General features: G+C 43.0%; 1 protein-coding gene across 6 annotated transcripts; it reads left to right on the forward strand.

Moving 5' to 3' along the window:
• Nucleotides 1-3,074: 3,074 nt before the first annotated feature.
• On the forward strand, nucleotides 3,075-23,619 carry LOC117045985 (interleukin-1 receptor type 1-like). 6 transcript variants are annotated; one of them, XM_033147626.1, is made up of 11 exons: nucleotides 3,075-3,168; nucleotides 9,014-9,080; nucleotides 10,689-10,908; nucleotides 12,387-12,558; nucleotides 15,132-15,300; nucleotides 16,897-16,962; nucleotides 17,064-17,181; nucleotides 17,891-18,039; nucleotides 19,736-19,879; nucleotides 21,121-21,285; nucleotides 22,427-23,619. In XM_033147626.1, the coding sequence occupies exons 2-11, from the start codon at nucleotides 9,020-9,022 to the stop codon at nucleotides 22,819-22,821; spliced, it is 1,659 nt and encodes a 552-aa protein (XP_033003517.1). In that variant the 5' UTR covers nucleotides 3,075-3,168; nucleotides 9,014-9,019; the 3' UTR covers nucleotides 22,822-23,619. The 6 variants fall into 6 exon arrangements, with proteins under 6 accessions (XP_033003517.1, XP_033003518.1, XP_033003521.1 ...); XM_033147627.1 differs by having other exon boundaries at nucleotides 3,094-3,168; nucleotides 9,017-9,080; XM_033147630.1 differs by lacking the exon at nucleotides 3,075-3,168 and adding an exon at nucleotides 3,272-3,374 and having other exon boundaries at nucleotides 9,017-9,080.
• The last annotated feature ends 352 nt before the right edge of the window (nucleotides 23,620-23,971 follow it).

The raw sequence follows: 23,971 nt of genomic DNA on the forward strand, positions 1-23,971 counted from the left end.
GAATGTAAAAAGTAGGATGTCACGTGTCCATCTACACCAGGGGTAGTCAACCTGGTCCCTACTGCCCACTAGTGGGTGTTTCAGGATTCCAGGTGGGTGGTAGGGGGTTCTACGGCACATGTTACTGCAGCACTGGTGGGTGGTAAGGAAATTTTACCATCAAAAAAGTTGCATTAGTGGGCGGTAGGTATAAAAAGGTTGACTATCCTGATCTACACTGTCAAAACAATTCCTTAATGTTAAAAACCATGAGTGTACATCTGTCCCTGCTTTTAGCTGCTTGTGGATTCCCCTCTGGAAAAATAATAATTATCATAGCATCATAGTGCATGATTCCAAGTGATGAGGCCGAGCACATAGGATCTTGGATGGTACTTCAGTCTGAAAGGGGGAAAAAACCCTCATAGCATTCATTAAACTCTACATTGTATATTCTATACCAGGGGTCCCCAGACTTACCCAGCCTCGGGCCGGTTCTTCCGGCACCGATCACACAGCAGGCAGGAGGGCAGTGGAGCATGCGCCCATACACACACTCACTTTTTCTGGTGCACTTCTGGTGCAGCGCGGCACCGGAAATAGCTTGTGCGCGTGGGCCTCCGCAGACCTGGAAGTGCGCTGGAAATGACACTTGCGCATGCGCACAAGCTATTTCCGGTGCCGCGCCAACCCAGAGATGGGCAACCGCACTGTGTCATGCCGGTAAGAATGGGTGGTGGGGGCCGCACAATCAGCCCGCGGACCTTAGTTTGGAGATGTCTGTTCTATACAAATTGACTGTCCCAAACCAGACAGTTTTGTAGCATAAACTGGGGTGCCTGTGTGGCAACGAAACACAATTGTCTCAAGTGTTCAGCAAATATTATTTTTTCTCCACTTTCTTCTTAAAGCAAATGTAGTGTTTTCCTGGAACCCTGGATGCCACATGCTGAACACTTTGTTAGTACCATGCTAGGGAAAAGTTCAAGCTCTTGCTGAAAACGTCATTTTGTTAACTTAGAAACCACCAGTGTGGCAACAACTGCCTGTCGTTACTCAATCTGGATGAGAAAGGCATTTAGCACATTCTATGATGCTGATTCTTGCCACTGTAAACTGGATCCTGAAGCATATTATATCAATTTAACCAGATTTTGAGTGAGTATGCAGTTTCAGAAAAACGTGGGGGAATAAAGGGTACAAGACTTTCAGCTCAGGCTCCCATATTATAACCTCTCGTTTTGTTTATTTTACTACTTCACAGGGTAAATATGTCCAAGCCTCCAAAAAAGGGTCAAGGGTCAAGGGACAAGCTGTACAGCTGTTCCCATTATGCATATTTACTTAGGAATAAAACCCACTGATTCCCATAAAATGTGTATAGATTGTAACATTCTAGTGTCACATTTTAAGCATGGTTCTTTGCCTGTTTGCTTTATTTTTTGGTGAGAACTACTTGTTTGCATGTAGCCAAGAGTACCTTTGGTGAGAACTACTTGTTTGCATGTAGCCAGGAGTACCTGAGAAGTACATGCAGAGCTGACCCTGGGATAAATAAAAACACAGCCTCTGAATTCAACTTGGTGCCCCCTCAGACCCACAACCCAGGCAACCGCCTAGTTCACCCACCCCTAAGGCCAACCCTGGTTAGGTGACACAAATAAAAACTATAACAGTGTAGTCTGGTTGTGGTTGTTTTGCCTGCTTCAGCCAAGAAAATGGGGCTTGCTAAGGACCCAGTTTGTTTGCATGGCAGCTCAAAGCGACTTATAATATTTTACCGGTAAGCAAAAAACGAACACATACATACATGGAAACCAGCATTTAAAAAAAGAATCTGAAAGACAATTCTATTTTTTAAAAAGGTAGATTGAAACATTCCAACCCCACAAAGAAGCTATAATTAAAAGCCAAAGCCTGATGGAATGAAGTAATGATCTTCCCTAGAAGATACGTAATTATGGCACCAAGCAGTGCTTTTTTAAAAAAGAAAAAGAAGGGAAAGGTGCCGGTACTCACCATGAAGTTTCTACAATAAGCGCCACACTTTTAATATTTGGGGGAGGTGCTGGTACTGCGTACCCTTGAGTACCCCCAGAAAAAAAAGCATGGGAACCAAGGGAGACTCTCTGGGGAGCTGGTCTCTAAGGTGCTACTGGAAGGATTTTTTTATTTTTTATTTTGTTTTGTCTCTGGGGAGAGCATCCTATAAACAGGGAGCCACCACTGAAAAGGCCCCTTCTCTTGTTGCTATCCTCCAGACCTCCTGCTCAAAGAAGGGCCCTCAGATGCTGATCGCAGTTTCCAGATGGGTTCGCATGGGGAGTGGCAGTCCTTGGAGTATTGGGGTCGTGAGCCACAAAAGACTTTACAGGTCAAACCCAGCACTTTGAATGGTGGCAGCCAGGATTATTGGAAGTGCCATCCAGTTAAAGGAGTCTTCAGAATGGCTTTGTAGTTATGCTCTCCCCAGGGAGGTTTGGCTGGTGCCTTCATTATACCCTTTTAGGCGGCAGGTGAAAACGTTTTTCTTCAACCTGGGCCTTGGGCTGATGGACATGTGAAATATAGAATCGTGGACTTGGAAGGGACCCTGTGGATCATCTAGTCCAACCTTCTACAATGCAGGAATATGCAGCTGCCCCATATTGGGGATCAAACCTGCAGCCTTGGGGTTATCAGCACCATGTTCTAAACCAGCTACCCAGTCTTTGTTGTTGGAGGGGGAGATTATTGGTTTGTTTTGGTTCTTAATTGTATTATGCTTTTTGTTGTTTTGTTTTCGTTCTTATTTTTATTGTGTTTTTTTATATTGTCATGTTGTGAGCCGCCCTGAGAGGCACAGATGAAAGGTGGTATACAAATTTAATGCATAACGGTAACTAGTATTATTATCGCCTAGGACTGATTTCTGAGGAACCCTGCAGGTGAGCTCGCGAGTCCCGGCTTGTTCCCTGAACCACAGCAGCCGGGATCCGAATCCATGAATCCGCGCTGCTTCTTTCCTCCTCGGTGATTCAGAGCAGCCCCGGCGCTCCTGGCAGCGGCGGCCCACCGCCTCCTCCGTCCCGCCCAAGCGTCCAGGGCCGCCAAGGGGCGGGCTTCGCCTTAACGGGCAGGGGCGGAGCTCCCCTCGGACCTCGGTGCCTGAGGCGAGTCGTGGCGAAGCTGCCGGCCGGGCGAGTCCAGGTGAGGAGAAGGCGCTGGGCTCTGGGCGCGCGGGTCTGGGTCGGCCGCTGAGGGATTGAGAGTCCGTGAGGGGCGGGGGGGGGGGCAGGTCGCCGCCGCCTTGCCTCTGTATGAGGATTAGGCGCAGCCGTCTTGCGTGGCTCTTTCTCGAGCGCAAGGGGAGCGCGCTGTGTGGGGAAAGAGTTTAGGCAAGTTCCCGGCACCGGGTGAGTCACGCTTTGGACCTGGCAGCGCGGCCTCTCCTTGCCGGCGAGGACAAGCTGGCCTGGGGCGTGAGGGAGCAGCAGGTTCTGAAATAGGCAGCGAGCCTCTTGGGTGCCTCTTCGAAGGGCCGCGGGCAAGAGACCTGCCGGGTTCCTCTCGCCTCCGCTGGGAGCTTCGCCGTTGCCTTTGAGGGCGGCAGATCAGCAGGTGGAGAAAGGGAAAGGGAGCTTCAGCTGCAATCCTTTCTGAGGAGCCCTGACAGACAGACAGACAGACAGAGAGAGAGAAGCCATCCCTCTGTAGAGGTGTCTCCTTTAGGCAGGTTGCTGCCAGTCTTGAATGTGTGGAGAGCTGTTTCCCTTTTTTCAGTAGCCTGCCTTGACGGACACTTTTCTGAAATGGGCTTCAGAGGCCCTTTATGAAGTTGACCTGAGTGGATTTAGAAACACGCAAGAATCCAGCAGGATCCAAACAGGTTAGAAACCTAATCTGGTTTCCAACTGGGACCTGTTAATATCCTCTGAGTTCTCTACCTTGAACAAACTACGTTTTTTTTACCCCTTTGAGGATTTTTCAGACTTTTTACTAAAGTGGGCAAAAGGACAGCAGGCAAGATACCTCCTTTTCAAAGGAGCACCTTCTATAGAATCAAGGGATTGCTTTTAACAAGCTGCTAGTCCCTATGATTTTCAGAGAGAGGGAAAGCACCAAAAATCTCAATCAGTTTTTTTAAATTCCACCTTTACTTACCTGTTAGACTCTGTTGGCAACAACCCATCTCCAAATGGCATATTTCTTTTCTCCTAGATTTATGAATGCTAACTGATCTCCCCCAAATGCAAGGCATGTCTTTGGAAATGGCAGTATTTGGTATATGATGTGTAACTTATTTCTGTCCATACCATACCTATTCCAAATGCAGCTGACACCATAGGTTTGGTCCAGTAATTTGGGGAGGGAGGCAGCTTCACATAGAGTTAAAAACATAGGATGGTATTCAACCAACTCAGAGTGGACTCATTGAAATTAATGCACAAGACCAAGGTCCATTAATTTTCATGGGTCTACTCCAAGTTAAAATCACTTGAATACCACTCATTGGGTTGTATCCTTCTAAGTCATGTACTGGAAACTATTTGCCTTCCAGATGTTGCTGAATCACAACTCCCATCAGTCCCGGCAAGAATGGCCAATGGCCTGGGATGTTGGGAGTTGTACCTCAGCAACATCTGGAGGGCCAAAAGTTTAGCACATCTGATGCAATTCACAACTTAACCTAAATTCATTGATTTCAGTGGGTCTGTTCTGAGTATGACAACCTGGTAGTTGTGGGCAATTTAAATCCACCCTTCCCCAAAGAAGAACCAAGTAAATCTCATCCTTGATGGCTAGCATGTTAAGTCTTCGCTTGGAACTATTAAGTGATTCATGGGTGATGCATTGGCAATACATTTGAAGTTCATAAGTGATTGAAAATCCAAGCACGCCATTACTTTCCCTCTGGTCCTGGTGTTACGTGTTTCTGGTTATATATATCCAGTGAGCCTTGGCTTCTTTTGTTCCTTCATGTCTCTCACAGAGTTAAAGTTCTTGTTTGTTATTTTGGTGCAATGTGTAAATGGGATACTGTTGACTTTACTGCATATTTTCTCGATGATGGTAACTATGAGGTGCTGAGTGAACTTTCCCTGTTAACCTACTCTTGTCTTGCTTTTGACCACACCTACATCTGGGGGGGAACCAGTTGAACCATGGCTTGCCTTTCTCTTGAATGTGGCCTGCATAGATTGTGAGTGTGGCCAACATAGATATTGCTTGTTGGACATCCTGAAGTTCTAGTTGCTAAATCAATGATTATCAGAAGCAGAATGATTTTTATTGGATTTCTCATTTGTCCTTAACCATAAGGTTCCAGGTTACAACAGTATTTTTTTTTTTTAAAAAAAATCTGTTAAAATAATTTGCAATGTTAAGTATATATATATATATGGAGTGACAAAGGCCAGGGTAAAAAGGTGAAAGCAGTATGGGAGTCTATTGTGAGTTGCATTCCTATTATGAATGTTCTTACTTCCAATTCTAAGATTCGATTATGCTAGCTTTTATCCAGAATTGAAGTGCAAGCTCTAAGATTGCGGTGGTTTATTGATCTTCATTTTTATGTTGCAAGTGACCTGCTAATAATGTTAATAAAGGCTTAAAAATTAAAAACAAACTAGTGACTCACTTGATAGTGATATTCATTTTAATAATAGTAATTGAAACTTTGTATGGGGGGGGTCAGTTTGCTTTTAAGCATCACCTTTCTAAAACGAATGTCTGCTTCTGGCTTATTTAGCAAAGCACTGCGTGTGCTTTATGGAACACCACCTGTCTCTTTCCAGGCATTAATAAATCAACTGCTGACGGAACAAACAATACAAATAGTTAAATTAAGGTCCAAAGCTATAATTAAGTGCAAAGCTATAATTTCTTGTAACTCCTTTGTAAAGTTTGTGTAACTATTTTCTGATGTTGCTGAATCCCTGGATTGTGTCTATCCATCCTGGGCTCTGGTTTGTCTGCATGTGTTGGGTGTAAGGAGGAATGTCAACTTAGGGTGGGCTAGGTCCTCACATGACTCTGTGTCAGGTAATGTGACTGTATTATTCGGCCTGGGCATGCTGGATTCTGTGTGCAGAGGTGCCACTTACATGTGATATCCAACCATTGTAGATAAGCTGGGTGAGGTTTAGGCAACGTGTGTGGAAGGGAGCTGAGCCTGGTGGTTGCAATCCTGATGCAGTGCTGCACATTCTGCACATACACATCTGTTTATTTGGGGTAAAGGATTTGGTGCTTCCAAACTATTAACCCAAGAGCGCTTTTCTGAAAGTCAGTGATCAATACAGCATAGATATGGATTGTGGCAAACACCGCCTGTTAGCTGCTTCACAAACCAGCAGTTGGAACACAGTGGATGGCAGAGTAAATGTGAGTATTCCAGAATTCAGGAACTTTTTTTTTAAATATAAAAAATCATGTTTGAAATTGTTGTGTCAGAATTTAAATTTCAGGAGCCAGTGCTGAATTTGTAGGTGCTACGCCTTAAGAATTGATACACACACACACACACACACACACACACACAAGCTACATTTGGAAGAGCACTGTGTTTATTTCATGGGTGCCAACTCCTTGGGGCCCTGGGTGCTCGAGCACCCACAAAATTCCCTGTGAAGGGGCTAGGCAGTAGGCACCCACAAATTTGGGTGCAAGGGCCATGCATGCTGCATGGCACCTATGACCCTGGGCACCCATGGTTGCAGGGCCAAGGTGGCACTCCTGGTGTGTGTGTGTGTGTGTGTAAGTAAGCTGAAGCAAAAGTGGCAACTTTTCAGCACCTGTTGAATACCTGTTTTGAAAAACATACTACCTTTTTGCAAAAGGAAGGCTGAGTGGAATTAACCATGAGCAGGCTGAGGACACAATACTATACGGTGGCTTTTCACTTGACATTTTGTACTAAGTGTTAGGGAACATGGATATCAGGCCACTTGTGAATGGTATTTGTACGTTTCATTTATTTACAACTAAATACTACTACTGCTGTGGTCTAAACCACCGAGCCTAGGGCTTGTTGATCAGAAGGTCGGTGGTTTGAATCGCCGCGACAGGGTGAGCTCCCGTTGCTCGGTCCCTGCTCCTGCCAAACTAGCAGTTCGAAAGCACGTCAAAGTGCAAGTAGATAAATAGGTACCACTCCAGCGGGAAGGTAAACGGCATTTCCGTGTGCTGCTCTGGTTCCCCAGAAGCGGCTTAGTCATGCTGGCCACATGACTCGGAAGCTGTACACCGGCTCTCTCGGCCAGTAAAGCGAGATGAGCTCTGCAACCCCAGAGTCGTCCGCAACTGGACCTAATGGTCAGGGGTCCCTTTACTACCACACTGCAGTTTGATTTCAGGTGGCTTACAATCACCTAACATCCAGTAACACAGCACAGTAAGCAAAACCTCATTATCCAAGGTTGACCGATTTTAACTTTAATCCTGCTTTCTGCCATTTTTTTATTAGGAAAGAAATTAGACTGCAAGTCTTATAATTTCGTCACGCCTCTCTTAAAAACTGGTGCCACATTGGTTGCCTTCCAACCCTCCCGTGAGGATTTGGAGTTTAAAGACAATTTACATTTTTAGCATTAGATGACCAACTTCTTCACATTTTTGTTATTTACGAACTCCTGATGCTATCCAGACTGAGGTGTTTAGCCCTAGAATTTTAATCTTATTTTTATTCAATATCCTTTGCAGAGAAATCAGATGCAAATATTCTGTTTCTCTCCAAAGTCCTTTTCGAAGTTGTGTTTTCTAATGGTCTGACACTCCCAGGCTTGCTCACTGCTTGTGATTTTGAAGAAATTTGTATTCCGCCGCCCCTCATGCACTTTTTAAAGAAAAGAGTCCCCGTGACGGGGTGAGCTCCCATTGTTCTGTCCTGGCTCCTGTCCACCTTGCAGTTCGAAAGCACGTCAAGTGCAAGTAGATAAATGGTATTTCCGTTGCTGCTCTGGTTCGCCAGAAGTGGCTTTGTCATGCTGGCCACATGACCCGGAAGCTGTCTGCGGACAAACGGCGGCTCCCTCGGCCTATAGAGCGAGATGAGCGCCACAACCCCAGAGTCATCCGCGACTGGACCTAACGGTCCTTACCTTTACCTTTTATGGGATTGTGAAGGCCAAACTGTCTAACCTATACAGCATGTTTAGCAGTCACCACTACTTCCCCCCAGAAAAAGCAACGACGTGAAATCTCCCATGCAGCACATTTGCAGCTCTTGTGAATGTAGAATATTGCGGGAGGACCTAATGCAAGGAAGTGTCATGATCAGCTGTGGAATGTTGTTTGTGGCAGTATTTCTTACAAGGTAGTTTTTCAACCTGGTACCCTCCAGATGTGTTGGATCACAACTCACACCAGCCCCGGTCTTTGGCTGTGCTGCCTGGGGCTGATGCGAGTTTGTATCTCAATGCATCTGGTCAACAGCTTGGGAAAATCTGCTGTAGAGTATGTGGTCAGGTTCTTGTGTACCCAAACCACTCAGCAAAGAGCTAAGAAATTTCCCGTGTTTCTGTAAATAGGGTTTCAATAGTCTGTTTTCTTGCTGAAAATGATTTTGGCAGTGGTTGAGCTGTTGATGCAGCCTGGAGATTACTGATATCTCTCAATTTGTGAATGCATTTAGATTGGCATGGCAGAAGCCAAGCTTGACATGAACTTTCAAATAGCTGCTTGCTTGGTGGGGAGTATCACTTTAAAAAAATCCTTTCAACCCTCTGATGTAAATTAGGCTGAGAGATGGTAATTGGCTAAGGACACACAAAGAGTCCAGGATCTGAAACCAAATTCATTTCATACACCAGGTGATCAAACAGGGCTCTTTATGAAATGTTTCTTTTTTACACCACTGGTGGCTGGTAGGTAAGTGTGGCTGTGCTAGTTATTTTTGTGGACTTCAGGTTTATTTGACTTTCTTCTAAATGCAATAGTCCCAGCATTGGATATGTCATCCTTTCCCCTTTATACATATTGTGAACATTTTGGCCGTAGTAGAGAATTTTAGAAAGCTATTGCAGACCTGAATATCTTTCCTTTCCTTTGCCAGCAGAAGATGATATCTGCGTTGCAGCTCTTATGCTGGATCTGTCTGGCTTATTCTTCGTCCAGTATTTGTAAGTCAAATTTATGTTTCTTATTTGTTTGTTTGTTTGCTTGCTTGCTTGCATTAGCTACATCACAGTGGATGTAATCATACTCCCATCTAGTTTCTCCACAAAGTTACGCAAATATAAGTGCCACTTCCACGAGGGGCTGGTTTGTTTGCTTTATTTTGCAGATGCATAGCTTTTACTTTATTTCTCCCTGCTTGCTTAATTACACTGAGAATGCACGAACTTTGAAAGCACAGGTAAAACCAGTGCATATGAGGGAATATGAAGGCTGTGTCTATGGTCCGTAGTGCTTCTCTTGTATGTATATGCATCACTAGTTAACCTATAGTCAAGTGCTGAACATCCATCACAGTTTTCTATCTCTCCCTCCACCCGCCATGATGTATAAGTCAACTGGGGTTGCATTTTCTCAAAATGCAGCACATTTCCTAACAAAAATGGGAAGAGCTGTTCTTAAACCCATTTATTCTTCAAAAAACCTTTTAATTTTATGTTTTATATATACTGTCATACTGGCTGTTGCCTGTGTATGCTTTGATACTGTAGTGCCCCTTCTTTTGCTCAATGAATGCAATATTCAGAGGTGAACTTCTCATGAACCCTTCTAGAAAATCTCAAGCAAAATTCCTCTCAAAACTCTTAAAGAAGCAGCAGCTGCGCCAACACTCAAGATTACATTAAATTGCCGTATTTTACATCACCAGCGATTATATTTTGTTTGATAATGAATGGGGCGCGGAAATTGGCTTCCTGGGCTCCTCTTTGTGTTTCTGTTAAGAAGCTGAATTGCATTCTCAATTAAATCTTGCCAGTTTTGCATTAAGAATGTATCAGACATGTATTGCATAGTGTTATGCTTGCATTTCTAAAATTCTGAGATCTGCGTCGCACAAGCTGTGATTTGTACCCCCCTCTCCTGGCTCAGTAAACTTGACTTCTCCACACACACACCCCCCCACCAATTCCACGTTAGGGCCCTGTTGCATTCTCTGTGCCTGCAATCCTAACCCTACTTACTTTGGAGTACACCTTGCTCCTGAGTAGATGTGGTTAGGATTTGGCTGTTTGGGAATGAAACAGGGTCAAATAACAATCCTGCCCTTGCAAGGCCGCCGTATCTGTTGCTTGCAGTCTTTCCATGTTCCAGGCCAGAGGAAGGGAGCCTTTCTCAAAAGCCTCCAGTCAGATTTTCCTGCTGTAGCAATTGCCAGATAAATAGAAGGAGACAGTTTTCCACCCTGGGTTTGGGGTGGGGAAAACAGGGGGAGATGAAGGTAACCTGGCAATGCAGCACCTCAGATTCAGTTGGAGCCGGAGAATGATTTGGGGGCGGGGGCAAGTGCTGTTATTTTCATAATGCATCTGAGCATTCATGGGACAAGTTCATTCTACTAGTTGGACGAGTTTGTGCTAGTTTGGGCAGTGTTGCTAATTGCAAGGCGCAAGGAAGAAAGGCAAAGTTGGCACAAATGAGGCTAGGCACACAGTGGAATGATGGGCAGCTGTGTGGTGAATTTTCAGGCTTACTGCAAGTGTATCTGTTTGCACAAGCAAAGCACATCATTTGTCACAGTGATAAGCACACATTATATGCAATTTATTCATTAGGTGTACGCTTAGCGACCAATGTGCGTGCAGGAGAGCCTGGGGCCATCTGCTGTCCACTGCTGTCTTCTAAACAAACCAATTACTCTGTGACTTGGTACATAAACGGTAGTGACATACCCGTAACTACGGATAACTACACCAGGATCCATCAGCGAGGAGACAGGCTTTGGTTTAGCCCTGCAAAGATAGAAGACTCGGGATTTTATGAGTGTCGAATTCAGTAAGTTTCTGCAAAGTTCATGCCCCCCCCCCCAATTGAATGTAGCTGTTACGTTCTATAGTTCTGACTTGGGTGAGTTCAGCAACGATAGGGAAACATAAATTTAGAATCTTGCCCGTTTTGTCTTAACATTTCAGGGGGGGGGGGCTTCATTTGTGTAATGTTGAAGTGAGAAGCAATCTGCAGCAATCTACTGAGCAGACCAACTTCTTTGAAATAAAACATGCATTGGAGTCAAGTACATTCCCCCCCCATCTATTAGTAAAATTGATACAGGAGGTAAGTTTTATTTCTCTCCAGTTGCTGTAGTTTCTTAAAGCCTGATGCACACCGTTTGGAGATAACAGGGAACTGTTGCTGAATGCAATCCATGCTCTTTGCTCAGAAGGTAATAATAATAATAATAATAATAATAATAATAATAATAATAATAAATTTCTACCCCGACCTCCCTGGCCGGAGTCGGGCTCAGGGAGGCTAACATCCTAAAACTAACACAGAATACAAAGAACATAAGAACATAAAAACAGGTAATCAATTAATTAAAATACATCATAAAATTAGTTCAAAGCAAATTAAAATCTGGACAGATGGCAGTCCATGGGTAAAATTGAGAGTGGTTAATATTCTCCAGGGCCAACTGTCACCACTGGTCTCATAAAGGACCTGTGAGTGGGCTAGGAGGCCTCTTTAATGCTTGTTCTTATACAGAAAGGAAAGAATCAGACTGAACCCTGACCAAAGGCCTAGCGGAACAGCTCCGTCTTGCAGGCCCTGCGGAAAGATGCATAATGCAGGGGGATGGGAGAAGGGATTAGCATGCAGCCATCATGTTTGTATGTGGCTTCAGCCATGGTTTGTGAAGATGGCCATCTATAACAAGCTATAGTTTTCAGGCTATAAAATACAATTCTTGGAAAAAGAGCACTGTGCACCACTCTGTAAGTGGTGCACAGTGGGACGACTTCTTTCTGTGCATCCCAAATTCTGCCCCACAGTGGGGCACAAGTGGAGGTCTGTAGTGCATGTGAAATGGCAGCATTGGCTACAATCCAATATAAACACAAATATCATTTTTGTTTCCCCCCAGTAATTTTTTTTAGAACTGTTACATCATTTTATTCCAGCTAATTCTGGCATTTTATAAACACCATGAAACCAAACCTCCTGGCCACAATGTTGCCTCTTAAGCCTTACACATTTTTATATTCTGTCCTTCATATATTTTCTTCTTTTACTTCCTGGAACAACAAACTAACAATAAACAGCCAGACACTTCTAGAGTATTATAATTTTGAGTTGGTTCTTGTCTGCTGAATTGTGATCCAATTCCACATCTTACTATTCTAAAAAGTGCATCCGGATATGCTCATGATGTTTTTCTAATCATTAAATGCTGATACAATACCAGTATCTTGTGGGTATCTCTTAATAATTAATAGATGTACTGATATCCCTTTTCCTTTTTTTAATAACAGAAATTCAACAAGAGATAGGAAGGAACTCCGAGTTTTCAAGAACGATGATGGTTTATGCTTTAATAGAAATTACGTTTATCCACAAAGAATACATTTGCATAATACTGGAAAGCTGACGTGTCCCGACCTCCAGAATTTTGAAAGTGAAAGGACTCCACTTCATTGGTTCAAGGTTGGTGTCTTTCTGTGTGACAACAGCCTTCTGAATGTTTTATCTTATTGGCGGTATCTTTTTTTCCTAAATCAGAGGTGGGGAACCACATTCAGGTGGTGGGCCATATTTAGTTGTGGAGAACCCTCTGTGGGTCTTGCGCAAAACATTACAACTTAAAAGACACAGCACAAAAACGAGGAGGAAGAAGGCAGCAAACTCAAGCACTAGATATAGGCCAACAAGTTCTAAGAACAACCAGTTAAAATAGGAATAGTTTAAGGCAGTGGTGGGGGAAGCTTTGCCCCCTTAGGTGTTGGTGAATTGCTGCTTCCATGACCCCTGGCCATTGCTCATGTTTGTTGGGGTTGATGTGAGTTTGTAGCACAACAACAACTGGAGCAGGCACCCCCAAACTCGGCCCTCCAGATGTTTTGGGACTACAACTCACACCATCCTTAGCTAACAGGACCAGTGGTCAGGGATGGTGGGAATTGTAGTCCCAAAACAGCTAGAGTGCCAAGTTTGGGGATACCTGATCTGGAGGGCCAAAGGTACCTGGTTTAAGGAAAAGAGGAGCCAAAGGTTGCTGATGTCTCAGTAGGGCCAGTGGAATAGCTCTGCTTCCCTTCTCCCCCTCTGCTGGTGAGAGATGGCATGGTTGTTGCTGGATGAGCAATTCATACTGTTTTCTGGTATAAACTTCAAAACATGGTACATGTGGCTTTTGGCTAGTAAGACGCCTATTCCCCCCCCCCCCCCAAGTAGTTTTAAAATATGAGCAAAAATACGTGGAGCACCTCATACATGAATATAAATATATGAACTTAGCAAACTATGCTAAGGCAAGAAAAGTAACTGCTAAGAAGATGCAGCTGGGAACACGTAAATTGTTCCATTTTTTATTCTAAAAGGAAGGAAGGATGTCCACCCCCCCCGAACATCTTAAGAAACTGTGTGTGTTAACTGTAATCCAGTGCATGCACACTTGAGAACAAACTTTTTTGAAATCTTTTAAGTATTTGATGCTATGACTACTGTAGTTTGTTCCTGCCTTATTTTTGTAAATAAAAAAATTATATACTGCTTTTATGAAAACATCTAAGTGGTTCACAAGAAATACTGAAATTATCCATTAAAACAGTTAACAGTGATTTTAATTATTTTTAAATGGTTTTAATAGTAAAAGAGATTAAAAGAAGACAGCAGTGAAAAAGATAAAAGCATGTCAACATCTGCACATCAACATTTCCCACTAGCCATTTGTGCTGTAAAAAAAGAAAAAGAAATAGTGTTATTTCTTTTAACATTTCTCCACTAACATGGAGTTAATCTCAGAGCCTATGTCGTGCTCCCATTGTTCTTTGATTGTGTCAAGGGGGTTTGTAGGATTTCGGAGCGGTATTTTGTCTACTGCGGATACCATCCCTTTACTGTGTCCCTCTGCTGTCAGAAGGTTTTCGAAGGAGGTCAAGGGCCTTGTGGCTGCTGATTTTACTGCTGGATTGTTCAAGAAGGCATGTAGTTTGATGATGTGTTAGCCAAGGTATTTGGGTGTCCCCTAGTTTGTCTTGTATTTCTTGTGTTGGTATGGGTTTGCCATTTTTGTAGAAGTCTTTTAGACAGTGTCGGCATTTGGCTTGCCAGGTTTTTATCTGGAGGTTTTGTGCTGCATGTTGGAATAGTGGGTGATAGGCCAAGGGGGTTAGTGGGGATTGGGATATTTTGCTTTCTTTCCCCTTCTATGCTTTAAGCATGGACTGTGTGAACCTGTTCAGTGTTGTGGGGATTTTCTTTAGTTTGTTTTGGAGGAATGGGTATGCTGTTGTGGGGATGATTTTGATGGTCTCTCTCTCCAAGTGGACCCATTGTTTCGTCTCATCTTCTTAAATATACAGGATTATGTGGTGTGCTTCGTTGGTGATGTAATATGATTCTATGTTGGGGATTCCCCATCCTTCTTCCAAGGAGAGTAGGTACAGGTATTCTTGGCTTTTTGTGTGAGAAAATAAATGAGTGTAGTTATACACACACACACACACACACATACTGAGAGGGTGAAATTGGTGATGTTCCATTTCCTCAAGTCTCTGTGGATTTGTCACCACAGGGGGTTGTAACTGTGGAGGTATAGTTTGTTGAGGTTTCTGGTTATTTGAACCCCTAGGTATCTGAAGCCTGGGAAGGTTCTGAACCAATATTCCCCACCCCTAGTGTCATGAATGATAATAATACTTTGCTAATAATACCTTTTTGTGCATGGAGATAAATCCTTATTTGCAACTCTCCTTCCCCTCCCAACAGTTGTCCTTAGCTTTGTGAGTCTGCATTCTGTGGATTACATTTCTCCGCTTTTTATTGTGCCAGTCTGTGTTTGGGTTCTGTAAACCAGGCATAGGCAAACCCCGGCCCTCCAGATGTTTTGGAACTGCAATTCCCATCATCCCTAGCTAACAGGACCAGTGGTCAGGGATGATGGAAATTGTAGTCTCAAAACACCTGGAGGGCCGGAGTTTGCCTATGCCTGCTGTAAATGAACGAAGTTTGTTGCCTTCAGCTTTTAATAATAGTTTTCCTACCTCTTTATATTTCAGGCATGCACTCCTGGATTACCTGAAGATGGGAGATTTAGCCATTTTGAGGATTTCCTTGCAATTAAAAATGCAACGGAGGAAGACAAAGGAGTGTATATATGCCAGCTGACATACACCTATCTGGGAAGACAATTGAATGTATCTCGTGCCATTAATCTAACTCTTTTTGGTAAGTTTGTGTAAGAGGGAAGCAGGGAAAGGCCATCTACCAGCCTGCTCTGGCTAGACTTTGCCTCCCCACTCCTACCAGTTCAATTGCAGCTGGTCAATTAGGGCAAATGGGACACTGTCCCTCTAATTCAGTCTTCATTCCCTTAAGACCATTTGCCTTAAGAGCCAGTGTGGTGTAGTGGTTAAGAGCAGTAGACTCGTAATCTGGTGAACTGGGTTTGCTTCCCTGCTCCTCCACATGCAGCTGCTGGGTGACCTTGGGCTAATCACACTTCTCTGAAGTCTCTCAGCCTCACTCACCTCACAGAGTGTTTGTCGTGGGGGAGGAAGGGAAAGGAGATTGTTAGCCACTTTGAGACTCATTCGGGTAGTGATAAAGCAGGATATCAAATCCCAACTCTCCTTCTTCTTCCTTCTTCCTTGCATCCAGACCACATCCTCTGCTTCCTCCTCCTTAATCTCAGAATTGCCATTAGCTAGCAGAGGGAGGATGGGGACAAACAGAATTTGTTGGCATTGCCTGTCATTGGCTTGTGGTTTTACCTGCTGTTGGCCTTCGTCCCTTCTGCTCCACCAGTCCCAATGGGAGCTAGCTGCCATTGTACAAGTCCACGTATCAGCAAATAAGAAAACTACTTCTTTTTGCCAGCTGCCCTTTGTCAATAACCCTGATGACATCTTACATGCAGATATTTGTGGGGCTTTTAAAATGTAGTTCAGTTTTATTTGTAAAATGCTTTGGAAGAGTTTATATCCTGGAACACACACACACACACACACACACATATTTGGTTCTTGTCCAAGTTTTCCTAAAAATACTATTGGTAAGCTACAGAATGTAGGTTATCTAATAATGCCATAAATGCATTGTTAAAACAAACATGTTTTGTTCCTGAACAGCATTGGGCAAGATCATATTTTTCTTGTTGTGTTCCTTTGTCCTTTTGGTCCCATGCTGCTTCTGGATCTGTTGAACACTTAAAGTGGTATTTGACTCTGGCTGCTTTTGGAGTTAATGTTCAGCTAAGCGTATCTATGCTAAGTTTCAAAAGTCCATCTTTTCTGGAGAGGAGTCTTGAATCTTAACGAAAAGTATTGTGACATAAATGTGCAGAACGTTTGCATCAAGGAAGTCTGATTTTGTTCAGAGGTATTAATAGCATTTGTGATGTACTTGCATGTAATGTCCGGTCAAGATGCAATATTTTGGATTGCAGCCAGCAATTGCGCAAGTGAAGACAGCTTGCACTAATCAGTCTCCCACCCCGTGCAGTTCCTTGAAAAGCCTCTTCAGAGGGTTGTCTGGGAAGGTTTTTCAGGAGGTGAAGGGGAAGATTGGTTGCTGAAACTGCCACCTGTTGGTGCAACCACTAGGTATAAACCTTTGTTTCTAGGCGGGCTGCCAATAAATGTTTTACTTGTATCTAGATATGCACCCTGAAGCAACTTTTTCTAATGAGTAGTGAAATAAATGGTAGCTAATGGACGACAGTCCGCAGTAACAAGAATATCAAGAACTTCCTAGCACAGCAACGTGTAATAGATTGTGCGACGATGATTTGTTGTTTCTGTTAACACTTCTTTCCATTGTTAGGGCCTCCGAAGAGAATACCGCTGGACATCATTTATCCAAACAATAATTCAGTTGAAGTAGAACTTGGTAAGCAACTACTGCACTTAACATGAAACTATTTTTTCATAGTCCTAAACTTACATTCTAACAGTTCCTGTTATTTGCAATTAATTCTTTCATGTTTTAAGGGTCCAGTATTGCCGTGACCTGTAATGCCTCGTCGGGTATTTGGGACGAACCATATGTATCCTGGAACCTTGAGGATAACTCTACTCGGGATTTAAAAGCAACGCTCACGCAGTCTCTGTAAATACTAACTCAATTTCCTTTGGCCTTTGGAATTAGGACAAGTTGGAGGGTTACTTGATGGGACTAAATATTGAAATCATTGTAAGACAGCATGATATCTAATGTGGTGCCTTCCAAATGTTGTGGACAGCCTGGCCTGACCAATTATCAAGGATTAATTTTATAATAATTATAATACTAAAAATTTATTATTATTATAGCTAAAAACATATTAAAAACAACCATTAAAAACAATCAAACATTGTCAGAATATATATCCAATTAAAATCAAACGGCTAATTACAATAAAAAAAACAGCATGGCACCAGAGCTCTTTCATGGAACCACAGCAGGCACAGAATGGCACCACAGCAGTCATTTCCCGAAAGGCTGTTGGAACAAGGAAGTATTCACCTGCTGGCAGAAGGATAACAAGAAGGGAACCAGTCTAACTTCTCTAGGGAGGGAGTTGCAAAGTCTGGGAGTAGTCACTAAGAAGGCCATCTTCTGTGTAATTTGGATACTGGGATGATTCATAGTCAAACTGGAGGAATGTGGCTTTTTGCTGAAACCAGGAAATTTAATAATTTCCCCCAGCATTTAAGCGCAGTTTATCTGTCTTTAATCCTTGTAGCTTTGTTCAAGAAAAGTGTGACACAACACCATACAAACCAGCCCTGATAAACTTTATTGTTTCTTATGTTTTTCTGCTTTTTTATGCCGTCAGGGATACGTCACCTAATGGAGAACTTCAGCTAGTGGGAGAAAAGTTTAATATTTCTGTAGTGAAACCTAAACACTACAAAAAATACTTCTGCACTGTATGGTCTATTAGAACTGATCCAAGAGTTGTATACATCATGCTAAAACCTCCAGGTAAGTTTTTTTACGTATAAGATGGTGTTGTGCAGCCTCATGTTGTGTGGTTTTCTATTGTACACACAGCCAGTGCAACAAGTGAAAGGAACAAAGCAGGCATCAGAAACATGCTTGATAACATTAGTTTTAGAATTTTTTTTAAAAAACGAAATGCTTCTATTTGTGCAGGCGATATTACGGGAAAGAACTGTAGCCATAGGTGTCCACAGGAATTTTTCCAGGGTGGTGGAAGTCAAATGCTGAAAGCAGCTGGGTGGGCTTTGGGATGGTGGCAGGAGGGCTCTTGGACCCCATGGGATTATCACGCCACCCTCTCCAAGCCAGTGTGGTGTAGTGGTTAAGAGTGGTAGACTCGTAATCTGGTGAACCGGGTTCGTGTCTCCGCTCCTCCACATGCAGCTGCTGGGTGACCTTGGGCTAGTCGCACTTCTCTGAAGTCTCTCAGCCCCACTCACCTCACAGAGTGTTTGTTGTGGGGGAGGAAGGGAAAGGAGAACGTTAGCCGCTTTGAGACTCCTTCGGGTAGTGATAAAGCGGGATATCAAATCCAAACTCTTCTTCTTCTTCTTCTTCCTGGGCTTTGGGAAGGAGGCGCCAGGCTTTAATACTTTAATACTCTAGTTTACCAGGAACATTTAGGGGACTAGCCTTGTCCCACCACTTGCAGTCCTGGTCTCCTCACCTCAAAATTGATATTTTTGAGCTGGAAAAGGTTCAGAAAAGGCCAAGCAAAATGATCAAGGGGGTGGAGCAATTCCCCCATGATGGAACACTGCAGCACCTGGGACTTTTAAGTTTAGATGAAAATTATACCCGATGTGGATATGTTTTCACATAAGGCGAGAGGCTGGAGACATCCAATGAAGTTTGAACATTAGAAGATTCAAGACAGAGAAAAGACAAGTACAACTATTCAGACTTTGTTAAACTATGGACGCGGGTGGCGCTGTGGGTTAAACCACAGAGCCTCTTGGGCTTGCTGATCAGAAGGTTGGCGGTTCGAATTCCGCAATGGGGTGGGCTCCCGTTGCTCGGTCCCTGCTCCTGCCAACCTAGCAGTTCCAAAGCACGTCAAAGTGCAAGTAGATAAATAGGTACCACTCTGGCGGGAAGGTAAATGGCATTTCCGTGCGCTGCTCTGGTTTGCCAGAAGCGGCTTAGTCATGCTGGCCACATGACCCGGAAGCTGTATGCCGGCTCCCTCAGCCAGTAAAGCGAGATGAGCGCCACAACCCCAGAGTCGGACACAACTGGACCTAATGGTCACGGGCCCCTTTACCTAAACTATGGAACCTGCTCCTACAGGAGGCGGTGATGGCCACCAAGCAAGATGGCTTTAAAGAAGGATTAGACAAATTCTTGGAGGAGAGGACCATCAGGGGTTACTAGCCATGATTGCCGTGCTCTGCCTCCGTGGTTGGAGGCAACAGTGCTTCTGAATACCAGTTGCTGGAAACCACAGGGGGGGGGGGAGTGTTCTTGTGCTCTGGTCCTGCTTCCAAGTTTCCCCACCAGCATCTGGTCGGCCACTGTGAGAACAGGATGGTGGACTGGATGGGCCATTGGCCTGATCCAGAGTCGTCATCTTATGTGGGCATGAACTACTTATGCAATCTGTCGCCATGACACTGTGCACCATTATTTGTTTGCCTCGCTTTTCTTTTACTTATTGTTTTACCTTTGCCCAATACAGCTCGAAACTTTCAGGGTTATTTGATTGGAGGTCTTGTTTCCCCGCTCCTTGTTGTACTGGCAGCTCTGCTCATCTACAAGTTTTTCAAAGTTGACATTGTGCTTTGGTATCGGGAGTCCTGCCAGGTTCTTCTTGGTAAAGGAGGTAAGTCTGCTGCTGTATTTTCAATAGCTTGATGCCATCTAGTGGTCAATGAGAAACAAAAAGGTTTCTCCTATCCATCATTTCTAAATTTCGCTGTACAGTGGTACCTTGGTTCTCAAACTTAATCTGTTCCGGAAGTCTGTTCCAAAACCAAAGTGTTCCAAAACCAAGGCGCGCTTTCCCATAGAAATAATGCAAAATGGATTGATCCATTCCAGACTTTTAAAAACAACCCCTAAAATAGCAATTTAACATGAATTTTACTATCTAACGAGACCATTGATCCATAAAATGAAAGCAATAATCAATGTACTGCAGTCACACAATCAATCAATCAGTAGCTGAACTGGGTTCCACACAGTCACAAAAACAAAACAAAAAAGCCGCACAAAACCCCAACGCAAAATAAATAGCAAAAACAGACAGACCTCATTGTAACACTCAAAATGGAAGTGTGGCACTGAAATTGGAAGCGTAACACTCAAAATGGAGCACGTTCGGCTTCCGAAAATAGTTCACAAACCAGAACACTTACTTCCAGGTTTGCAGTGTTTGGGTTCCACGTTTTTTGAGTACCAAGGCGTTTGAGAACCAAGGTACCACTGTAACAAGGTGTCAATGCTTGAAGGCTTCCATGAGGGATTACCGGTATGTTTCACTCGCCATTTCTGTCTATGCTTTTTTATAAAAAGGAGGGATTGGAATGCTTTTCCTAGTTTCAGTTGAGAGGCTGTGATAGTATAGCGACCCTTAACATACAGCTGTGGTCCTCCAGATCTTGTTGGAATGCAGCTCCCCTGACTGACCATTGGCTATGCTAGCTGTTCAGCAACATCTAGAAGACCATGCATATGTTTAATAAGAAGCAGATACGTGTTCTTTTTCTTTTTTTAAGTACCCTGACTCTGGACCTTTGCTCTTAAATATTTTGGGATACTTAGTAATTTTGATTTCATTGGTATTATTTGTCTCTTGGTTCTTTTAACAGCTAATGGTATAAAAAAATATATGTGAAAATTTCTCAGTCTTGTTGGAAGCCACCCAGAGTAGCTGGGGCAACCCAGTCCAATGGGCAGGGTACAACTAATCTATCTATCTATCATCTATCTATCTATCTATCTATCATCTCATAGTGGTGGTTCACACACTAAGTCTCCAGCAACAGGAAAGAATGAGATATTGTTTCCTTTAGGAAAACTTGGAAAGCACAATGTTTTTAAACTACATTTTCCTTTCTCTAGTTTCAGACGAGAAGCTCTACGATGCGTATGTGTTGTATCCCAAAAATTTAGCGAACTGTGCATATTCATCTGATATCTTTGTCTTGAAAGCATTGCCTGAAGTCTTAGAAAAGCAATGTGGCTATAAGCTCTTTATATGTGGAAGGGATGATCTGCCAGGGGAAGGTATGTATATTAAAGAAGTGTGTTTATGTTTGATAGAGCATTGTTCAGAGACAACCTCCATGGTAAACCACTTGAAATTATGATTGTATCTCAGCTGCTTGCAGAAGGTCCAAAGATCACTCTTTGGCATCTCCATTTAAAAAGATCAGATCCAAGCTATGGTCCTGAAGCAAGGTCTGAGGACATACATTATTCAGTCACCTTGCTGAAGCTAAGCAGGCATGGTTCTGGTCAGTGCCTGGATGGGAGACCACTTGCATGTCACTTTATTTACTTCACTTTAAAAGCTGGGGGCAGTGCTCAACCATGTGTGGGTTAGAGCCCATACTTTGCACGCAGAAGGTCCCAGTTTACATCTTTGGCAGTTCCATGTAGGCTAAGATTGCTGAAACCCTGGAGAGCTGCTGCCAGTATAGACAAGACTGAGCTAATTGGACTAATGGCTTGACTCTGTATACAGCAGCTTCATGTGTTGATTTAAATGTGTATGTAGTTTTCCTCCACAATTGTGGTTCCATGTCATCACAATGCCCACCCCAATCCCTTCTCAATAATTGTTTCAGGCCTTTTCCTTGACCCAGTTTCTTCCTTTTTCTTGACATTTCATCTTGCTTCTTGGATTTTTCAGTGATAATCCTCTGCCTTCTCTTGTGTCTATCTGACCTCTACCTTTGGACAGACACTTTCATGTACTGCCTTGAGGACTCCCTTTTGTCTTCACTTCAAAAAAATGGTTCTGTCCCTGACCTCTCAGCTGTGGAATTCCCCTGCCTGACTACCACTTTGTCTTAACCTTCAACAATGTTGTCCACTCTGCTTGTAACACCATCTGGTTATTTTCTTACCCAAGTATTTCATTCACAATTTCTTCTTCTGCTTTCCCTCTCCTGTGTCAGTCTGAGTGGGAAATGCATAGCCTCTTCTGAGCTTTACCTGTCAGGTAAGAATTGTCAACATTGCCTATTCTACCTGCCATAAGGATGGGGGAACAAAGAAAATGAGGACTAAGGCTGGGTTTGCATAATTGACTTGCTGGTTGGCTTTCCCTGAATTAGATGTTTCTTCATGAAAACATAACAGTCTTAACATTTACTTTATAAACAAATTTAGTTCTACATATGATCCTTTCTTGTACCTGCAGCGGTGGTCAGCGTTGCTGATGAAACTCTGAAACAATGCAGAAGAGTGATCATCGTGTTGGTACCGGATTCATCCTGCTTCAGCACGCAGAGACTGACCTCTGAGCATGAAATTGCAATGTACAGCGCTCTTATTCGGGATGGAGTTAAAGTGATACTGATTGAGCTGGATAAAATAAAAGACTATGACAACATGCCAGAATCATTAAAATACCTTAAACAAAAACATGGAGTGCTCAGGTGGAAAGAAGGCCTTTCGGAGAAATCTCAAAGGGCATCCACAAAGTTTTGGAAAAATGTAAGGTACCAAATGCCAGCCATCCGAAGACCACCTTCCTCGGAGTTTCATTTGCTGCCAGTACTTTTTAACTCTTCTTGGATACCAGAAGTGTCATAACAAGACCACATGTGCACTGTTCTCTTGAACATGTTCAAACAAGGCATGGTTCCAGGTGTGCTGCATGAATAACCCCAGAAAGCGGGTGTTGAGAGTTGTAATTCCTAGGAATGTCTACTTTTGATCACTTGGGAAGAGCCTTCTCTACCAGGATGTGATCAGCCATGGACGAAGAAAGCTTTTGGTTTGGTTCAATGAGTTCCTTGGACAAGTGGCAAAATGTGAATGCTTGAGCCAAAAATTGTTTTACAGAGGAAGGAAGCGAATGTGAAGGAAACTGTGTCCCCCCCCATGTGCAGACTTTATACATAGTCAGGTTTTAACCTGAAAAATAAGGGCTCACTTGGAACAGCTTAAATAGCTGCTTCATTTGTCCAATACTTGTTCGTTCCCCTTTTAAAGGATAATTCAATATACTATGCATATTATTACGGTATCTCCCAAGGAGAAAAACAGTAAGAGAGCACCATATTTTTTGGGTGGATTGTCTTACCAGTGAGCAGATGCAAAAGCAAGGGTGTGAATTTTCTGTGATTTATTCACATTTTAATTAAATTATAATGCCATAGTCTTTAATGCAGCAAAAACAAAAAACAATCACACGAGTGATTTTAAGTGAAGTTATTAGATGGTAATTATTTTTTACACTTCTGAAAGGATGATTTGCATAATGTTTCAAAATGGCCAAACATTTGCAGACTCACAAGCACTTTAACTGTATCTCTATGATATGAAATGTTTCACGTTATTTTTAGAGGCTGCATTCTCTAGCGTGGAAGCCAAGATTTGACTTTTTAAATCTCATGTGTAAGGCTAGAAAGTGGCATCATCTTTTTTTTGTACAAGTGTGTAATTATTTCTATAGGTGAAATAATTTTGTTGTAATTATGTAACAATTCATTTTAACTTGCACAATTCATTTTAACTTGCACAATACACTGATTCCTATGAATTTTTTATATCTGCCTCTGTTGTGGATGGTTTTGTGAAACCCACATCTGAATCATTGTTGAGGAAGAAGGCACCTGAGCAGCTATATCAATTAGAAAACAAGAGAGGATGTTTTAGAGCTGATTGTCTAATTAACAAGATGCCATTCACCTAAGAGTTCTTTTAAAAACCAAAATGAGATATAGCTGACAAAAAAAGT

This window comes from Lacerta agilis, chromosome 4 (assembly GCF_009819535.1).
Source record: "Lacerta agilis isolate rLacAgi1 chromosome 4, rLacAgi1.pri, whole genome shotgun sequence".
NCBI classification, from domain to species: Eukaryota; Metazoa; Chordata; class Lepidosauria; order Squamata; family Lacertidae; genus Lacerta; species Lacerta agilis.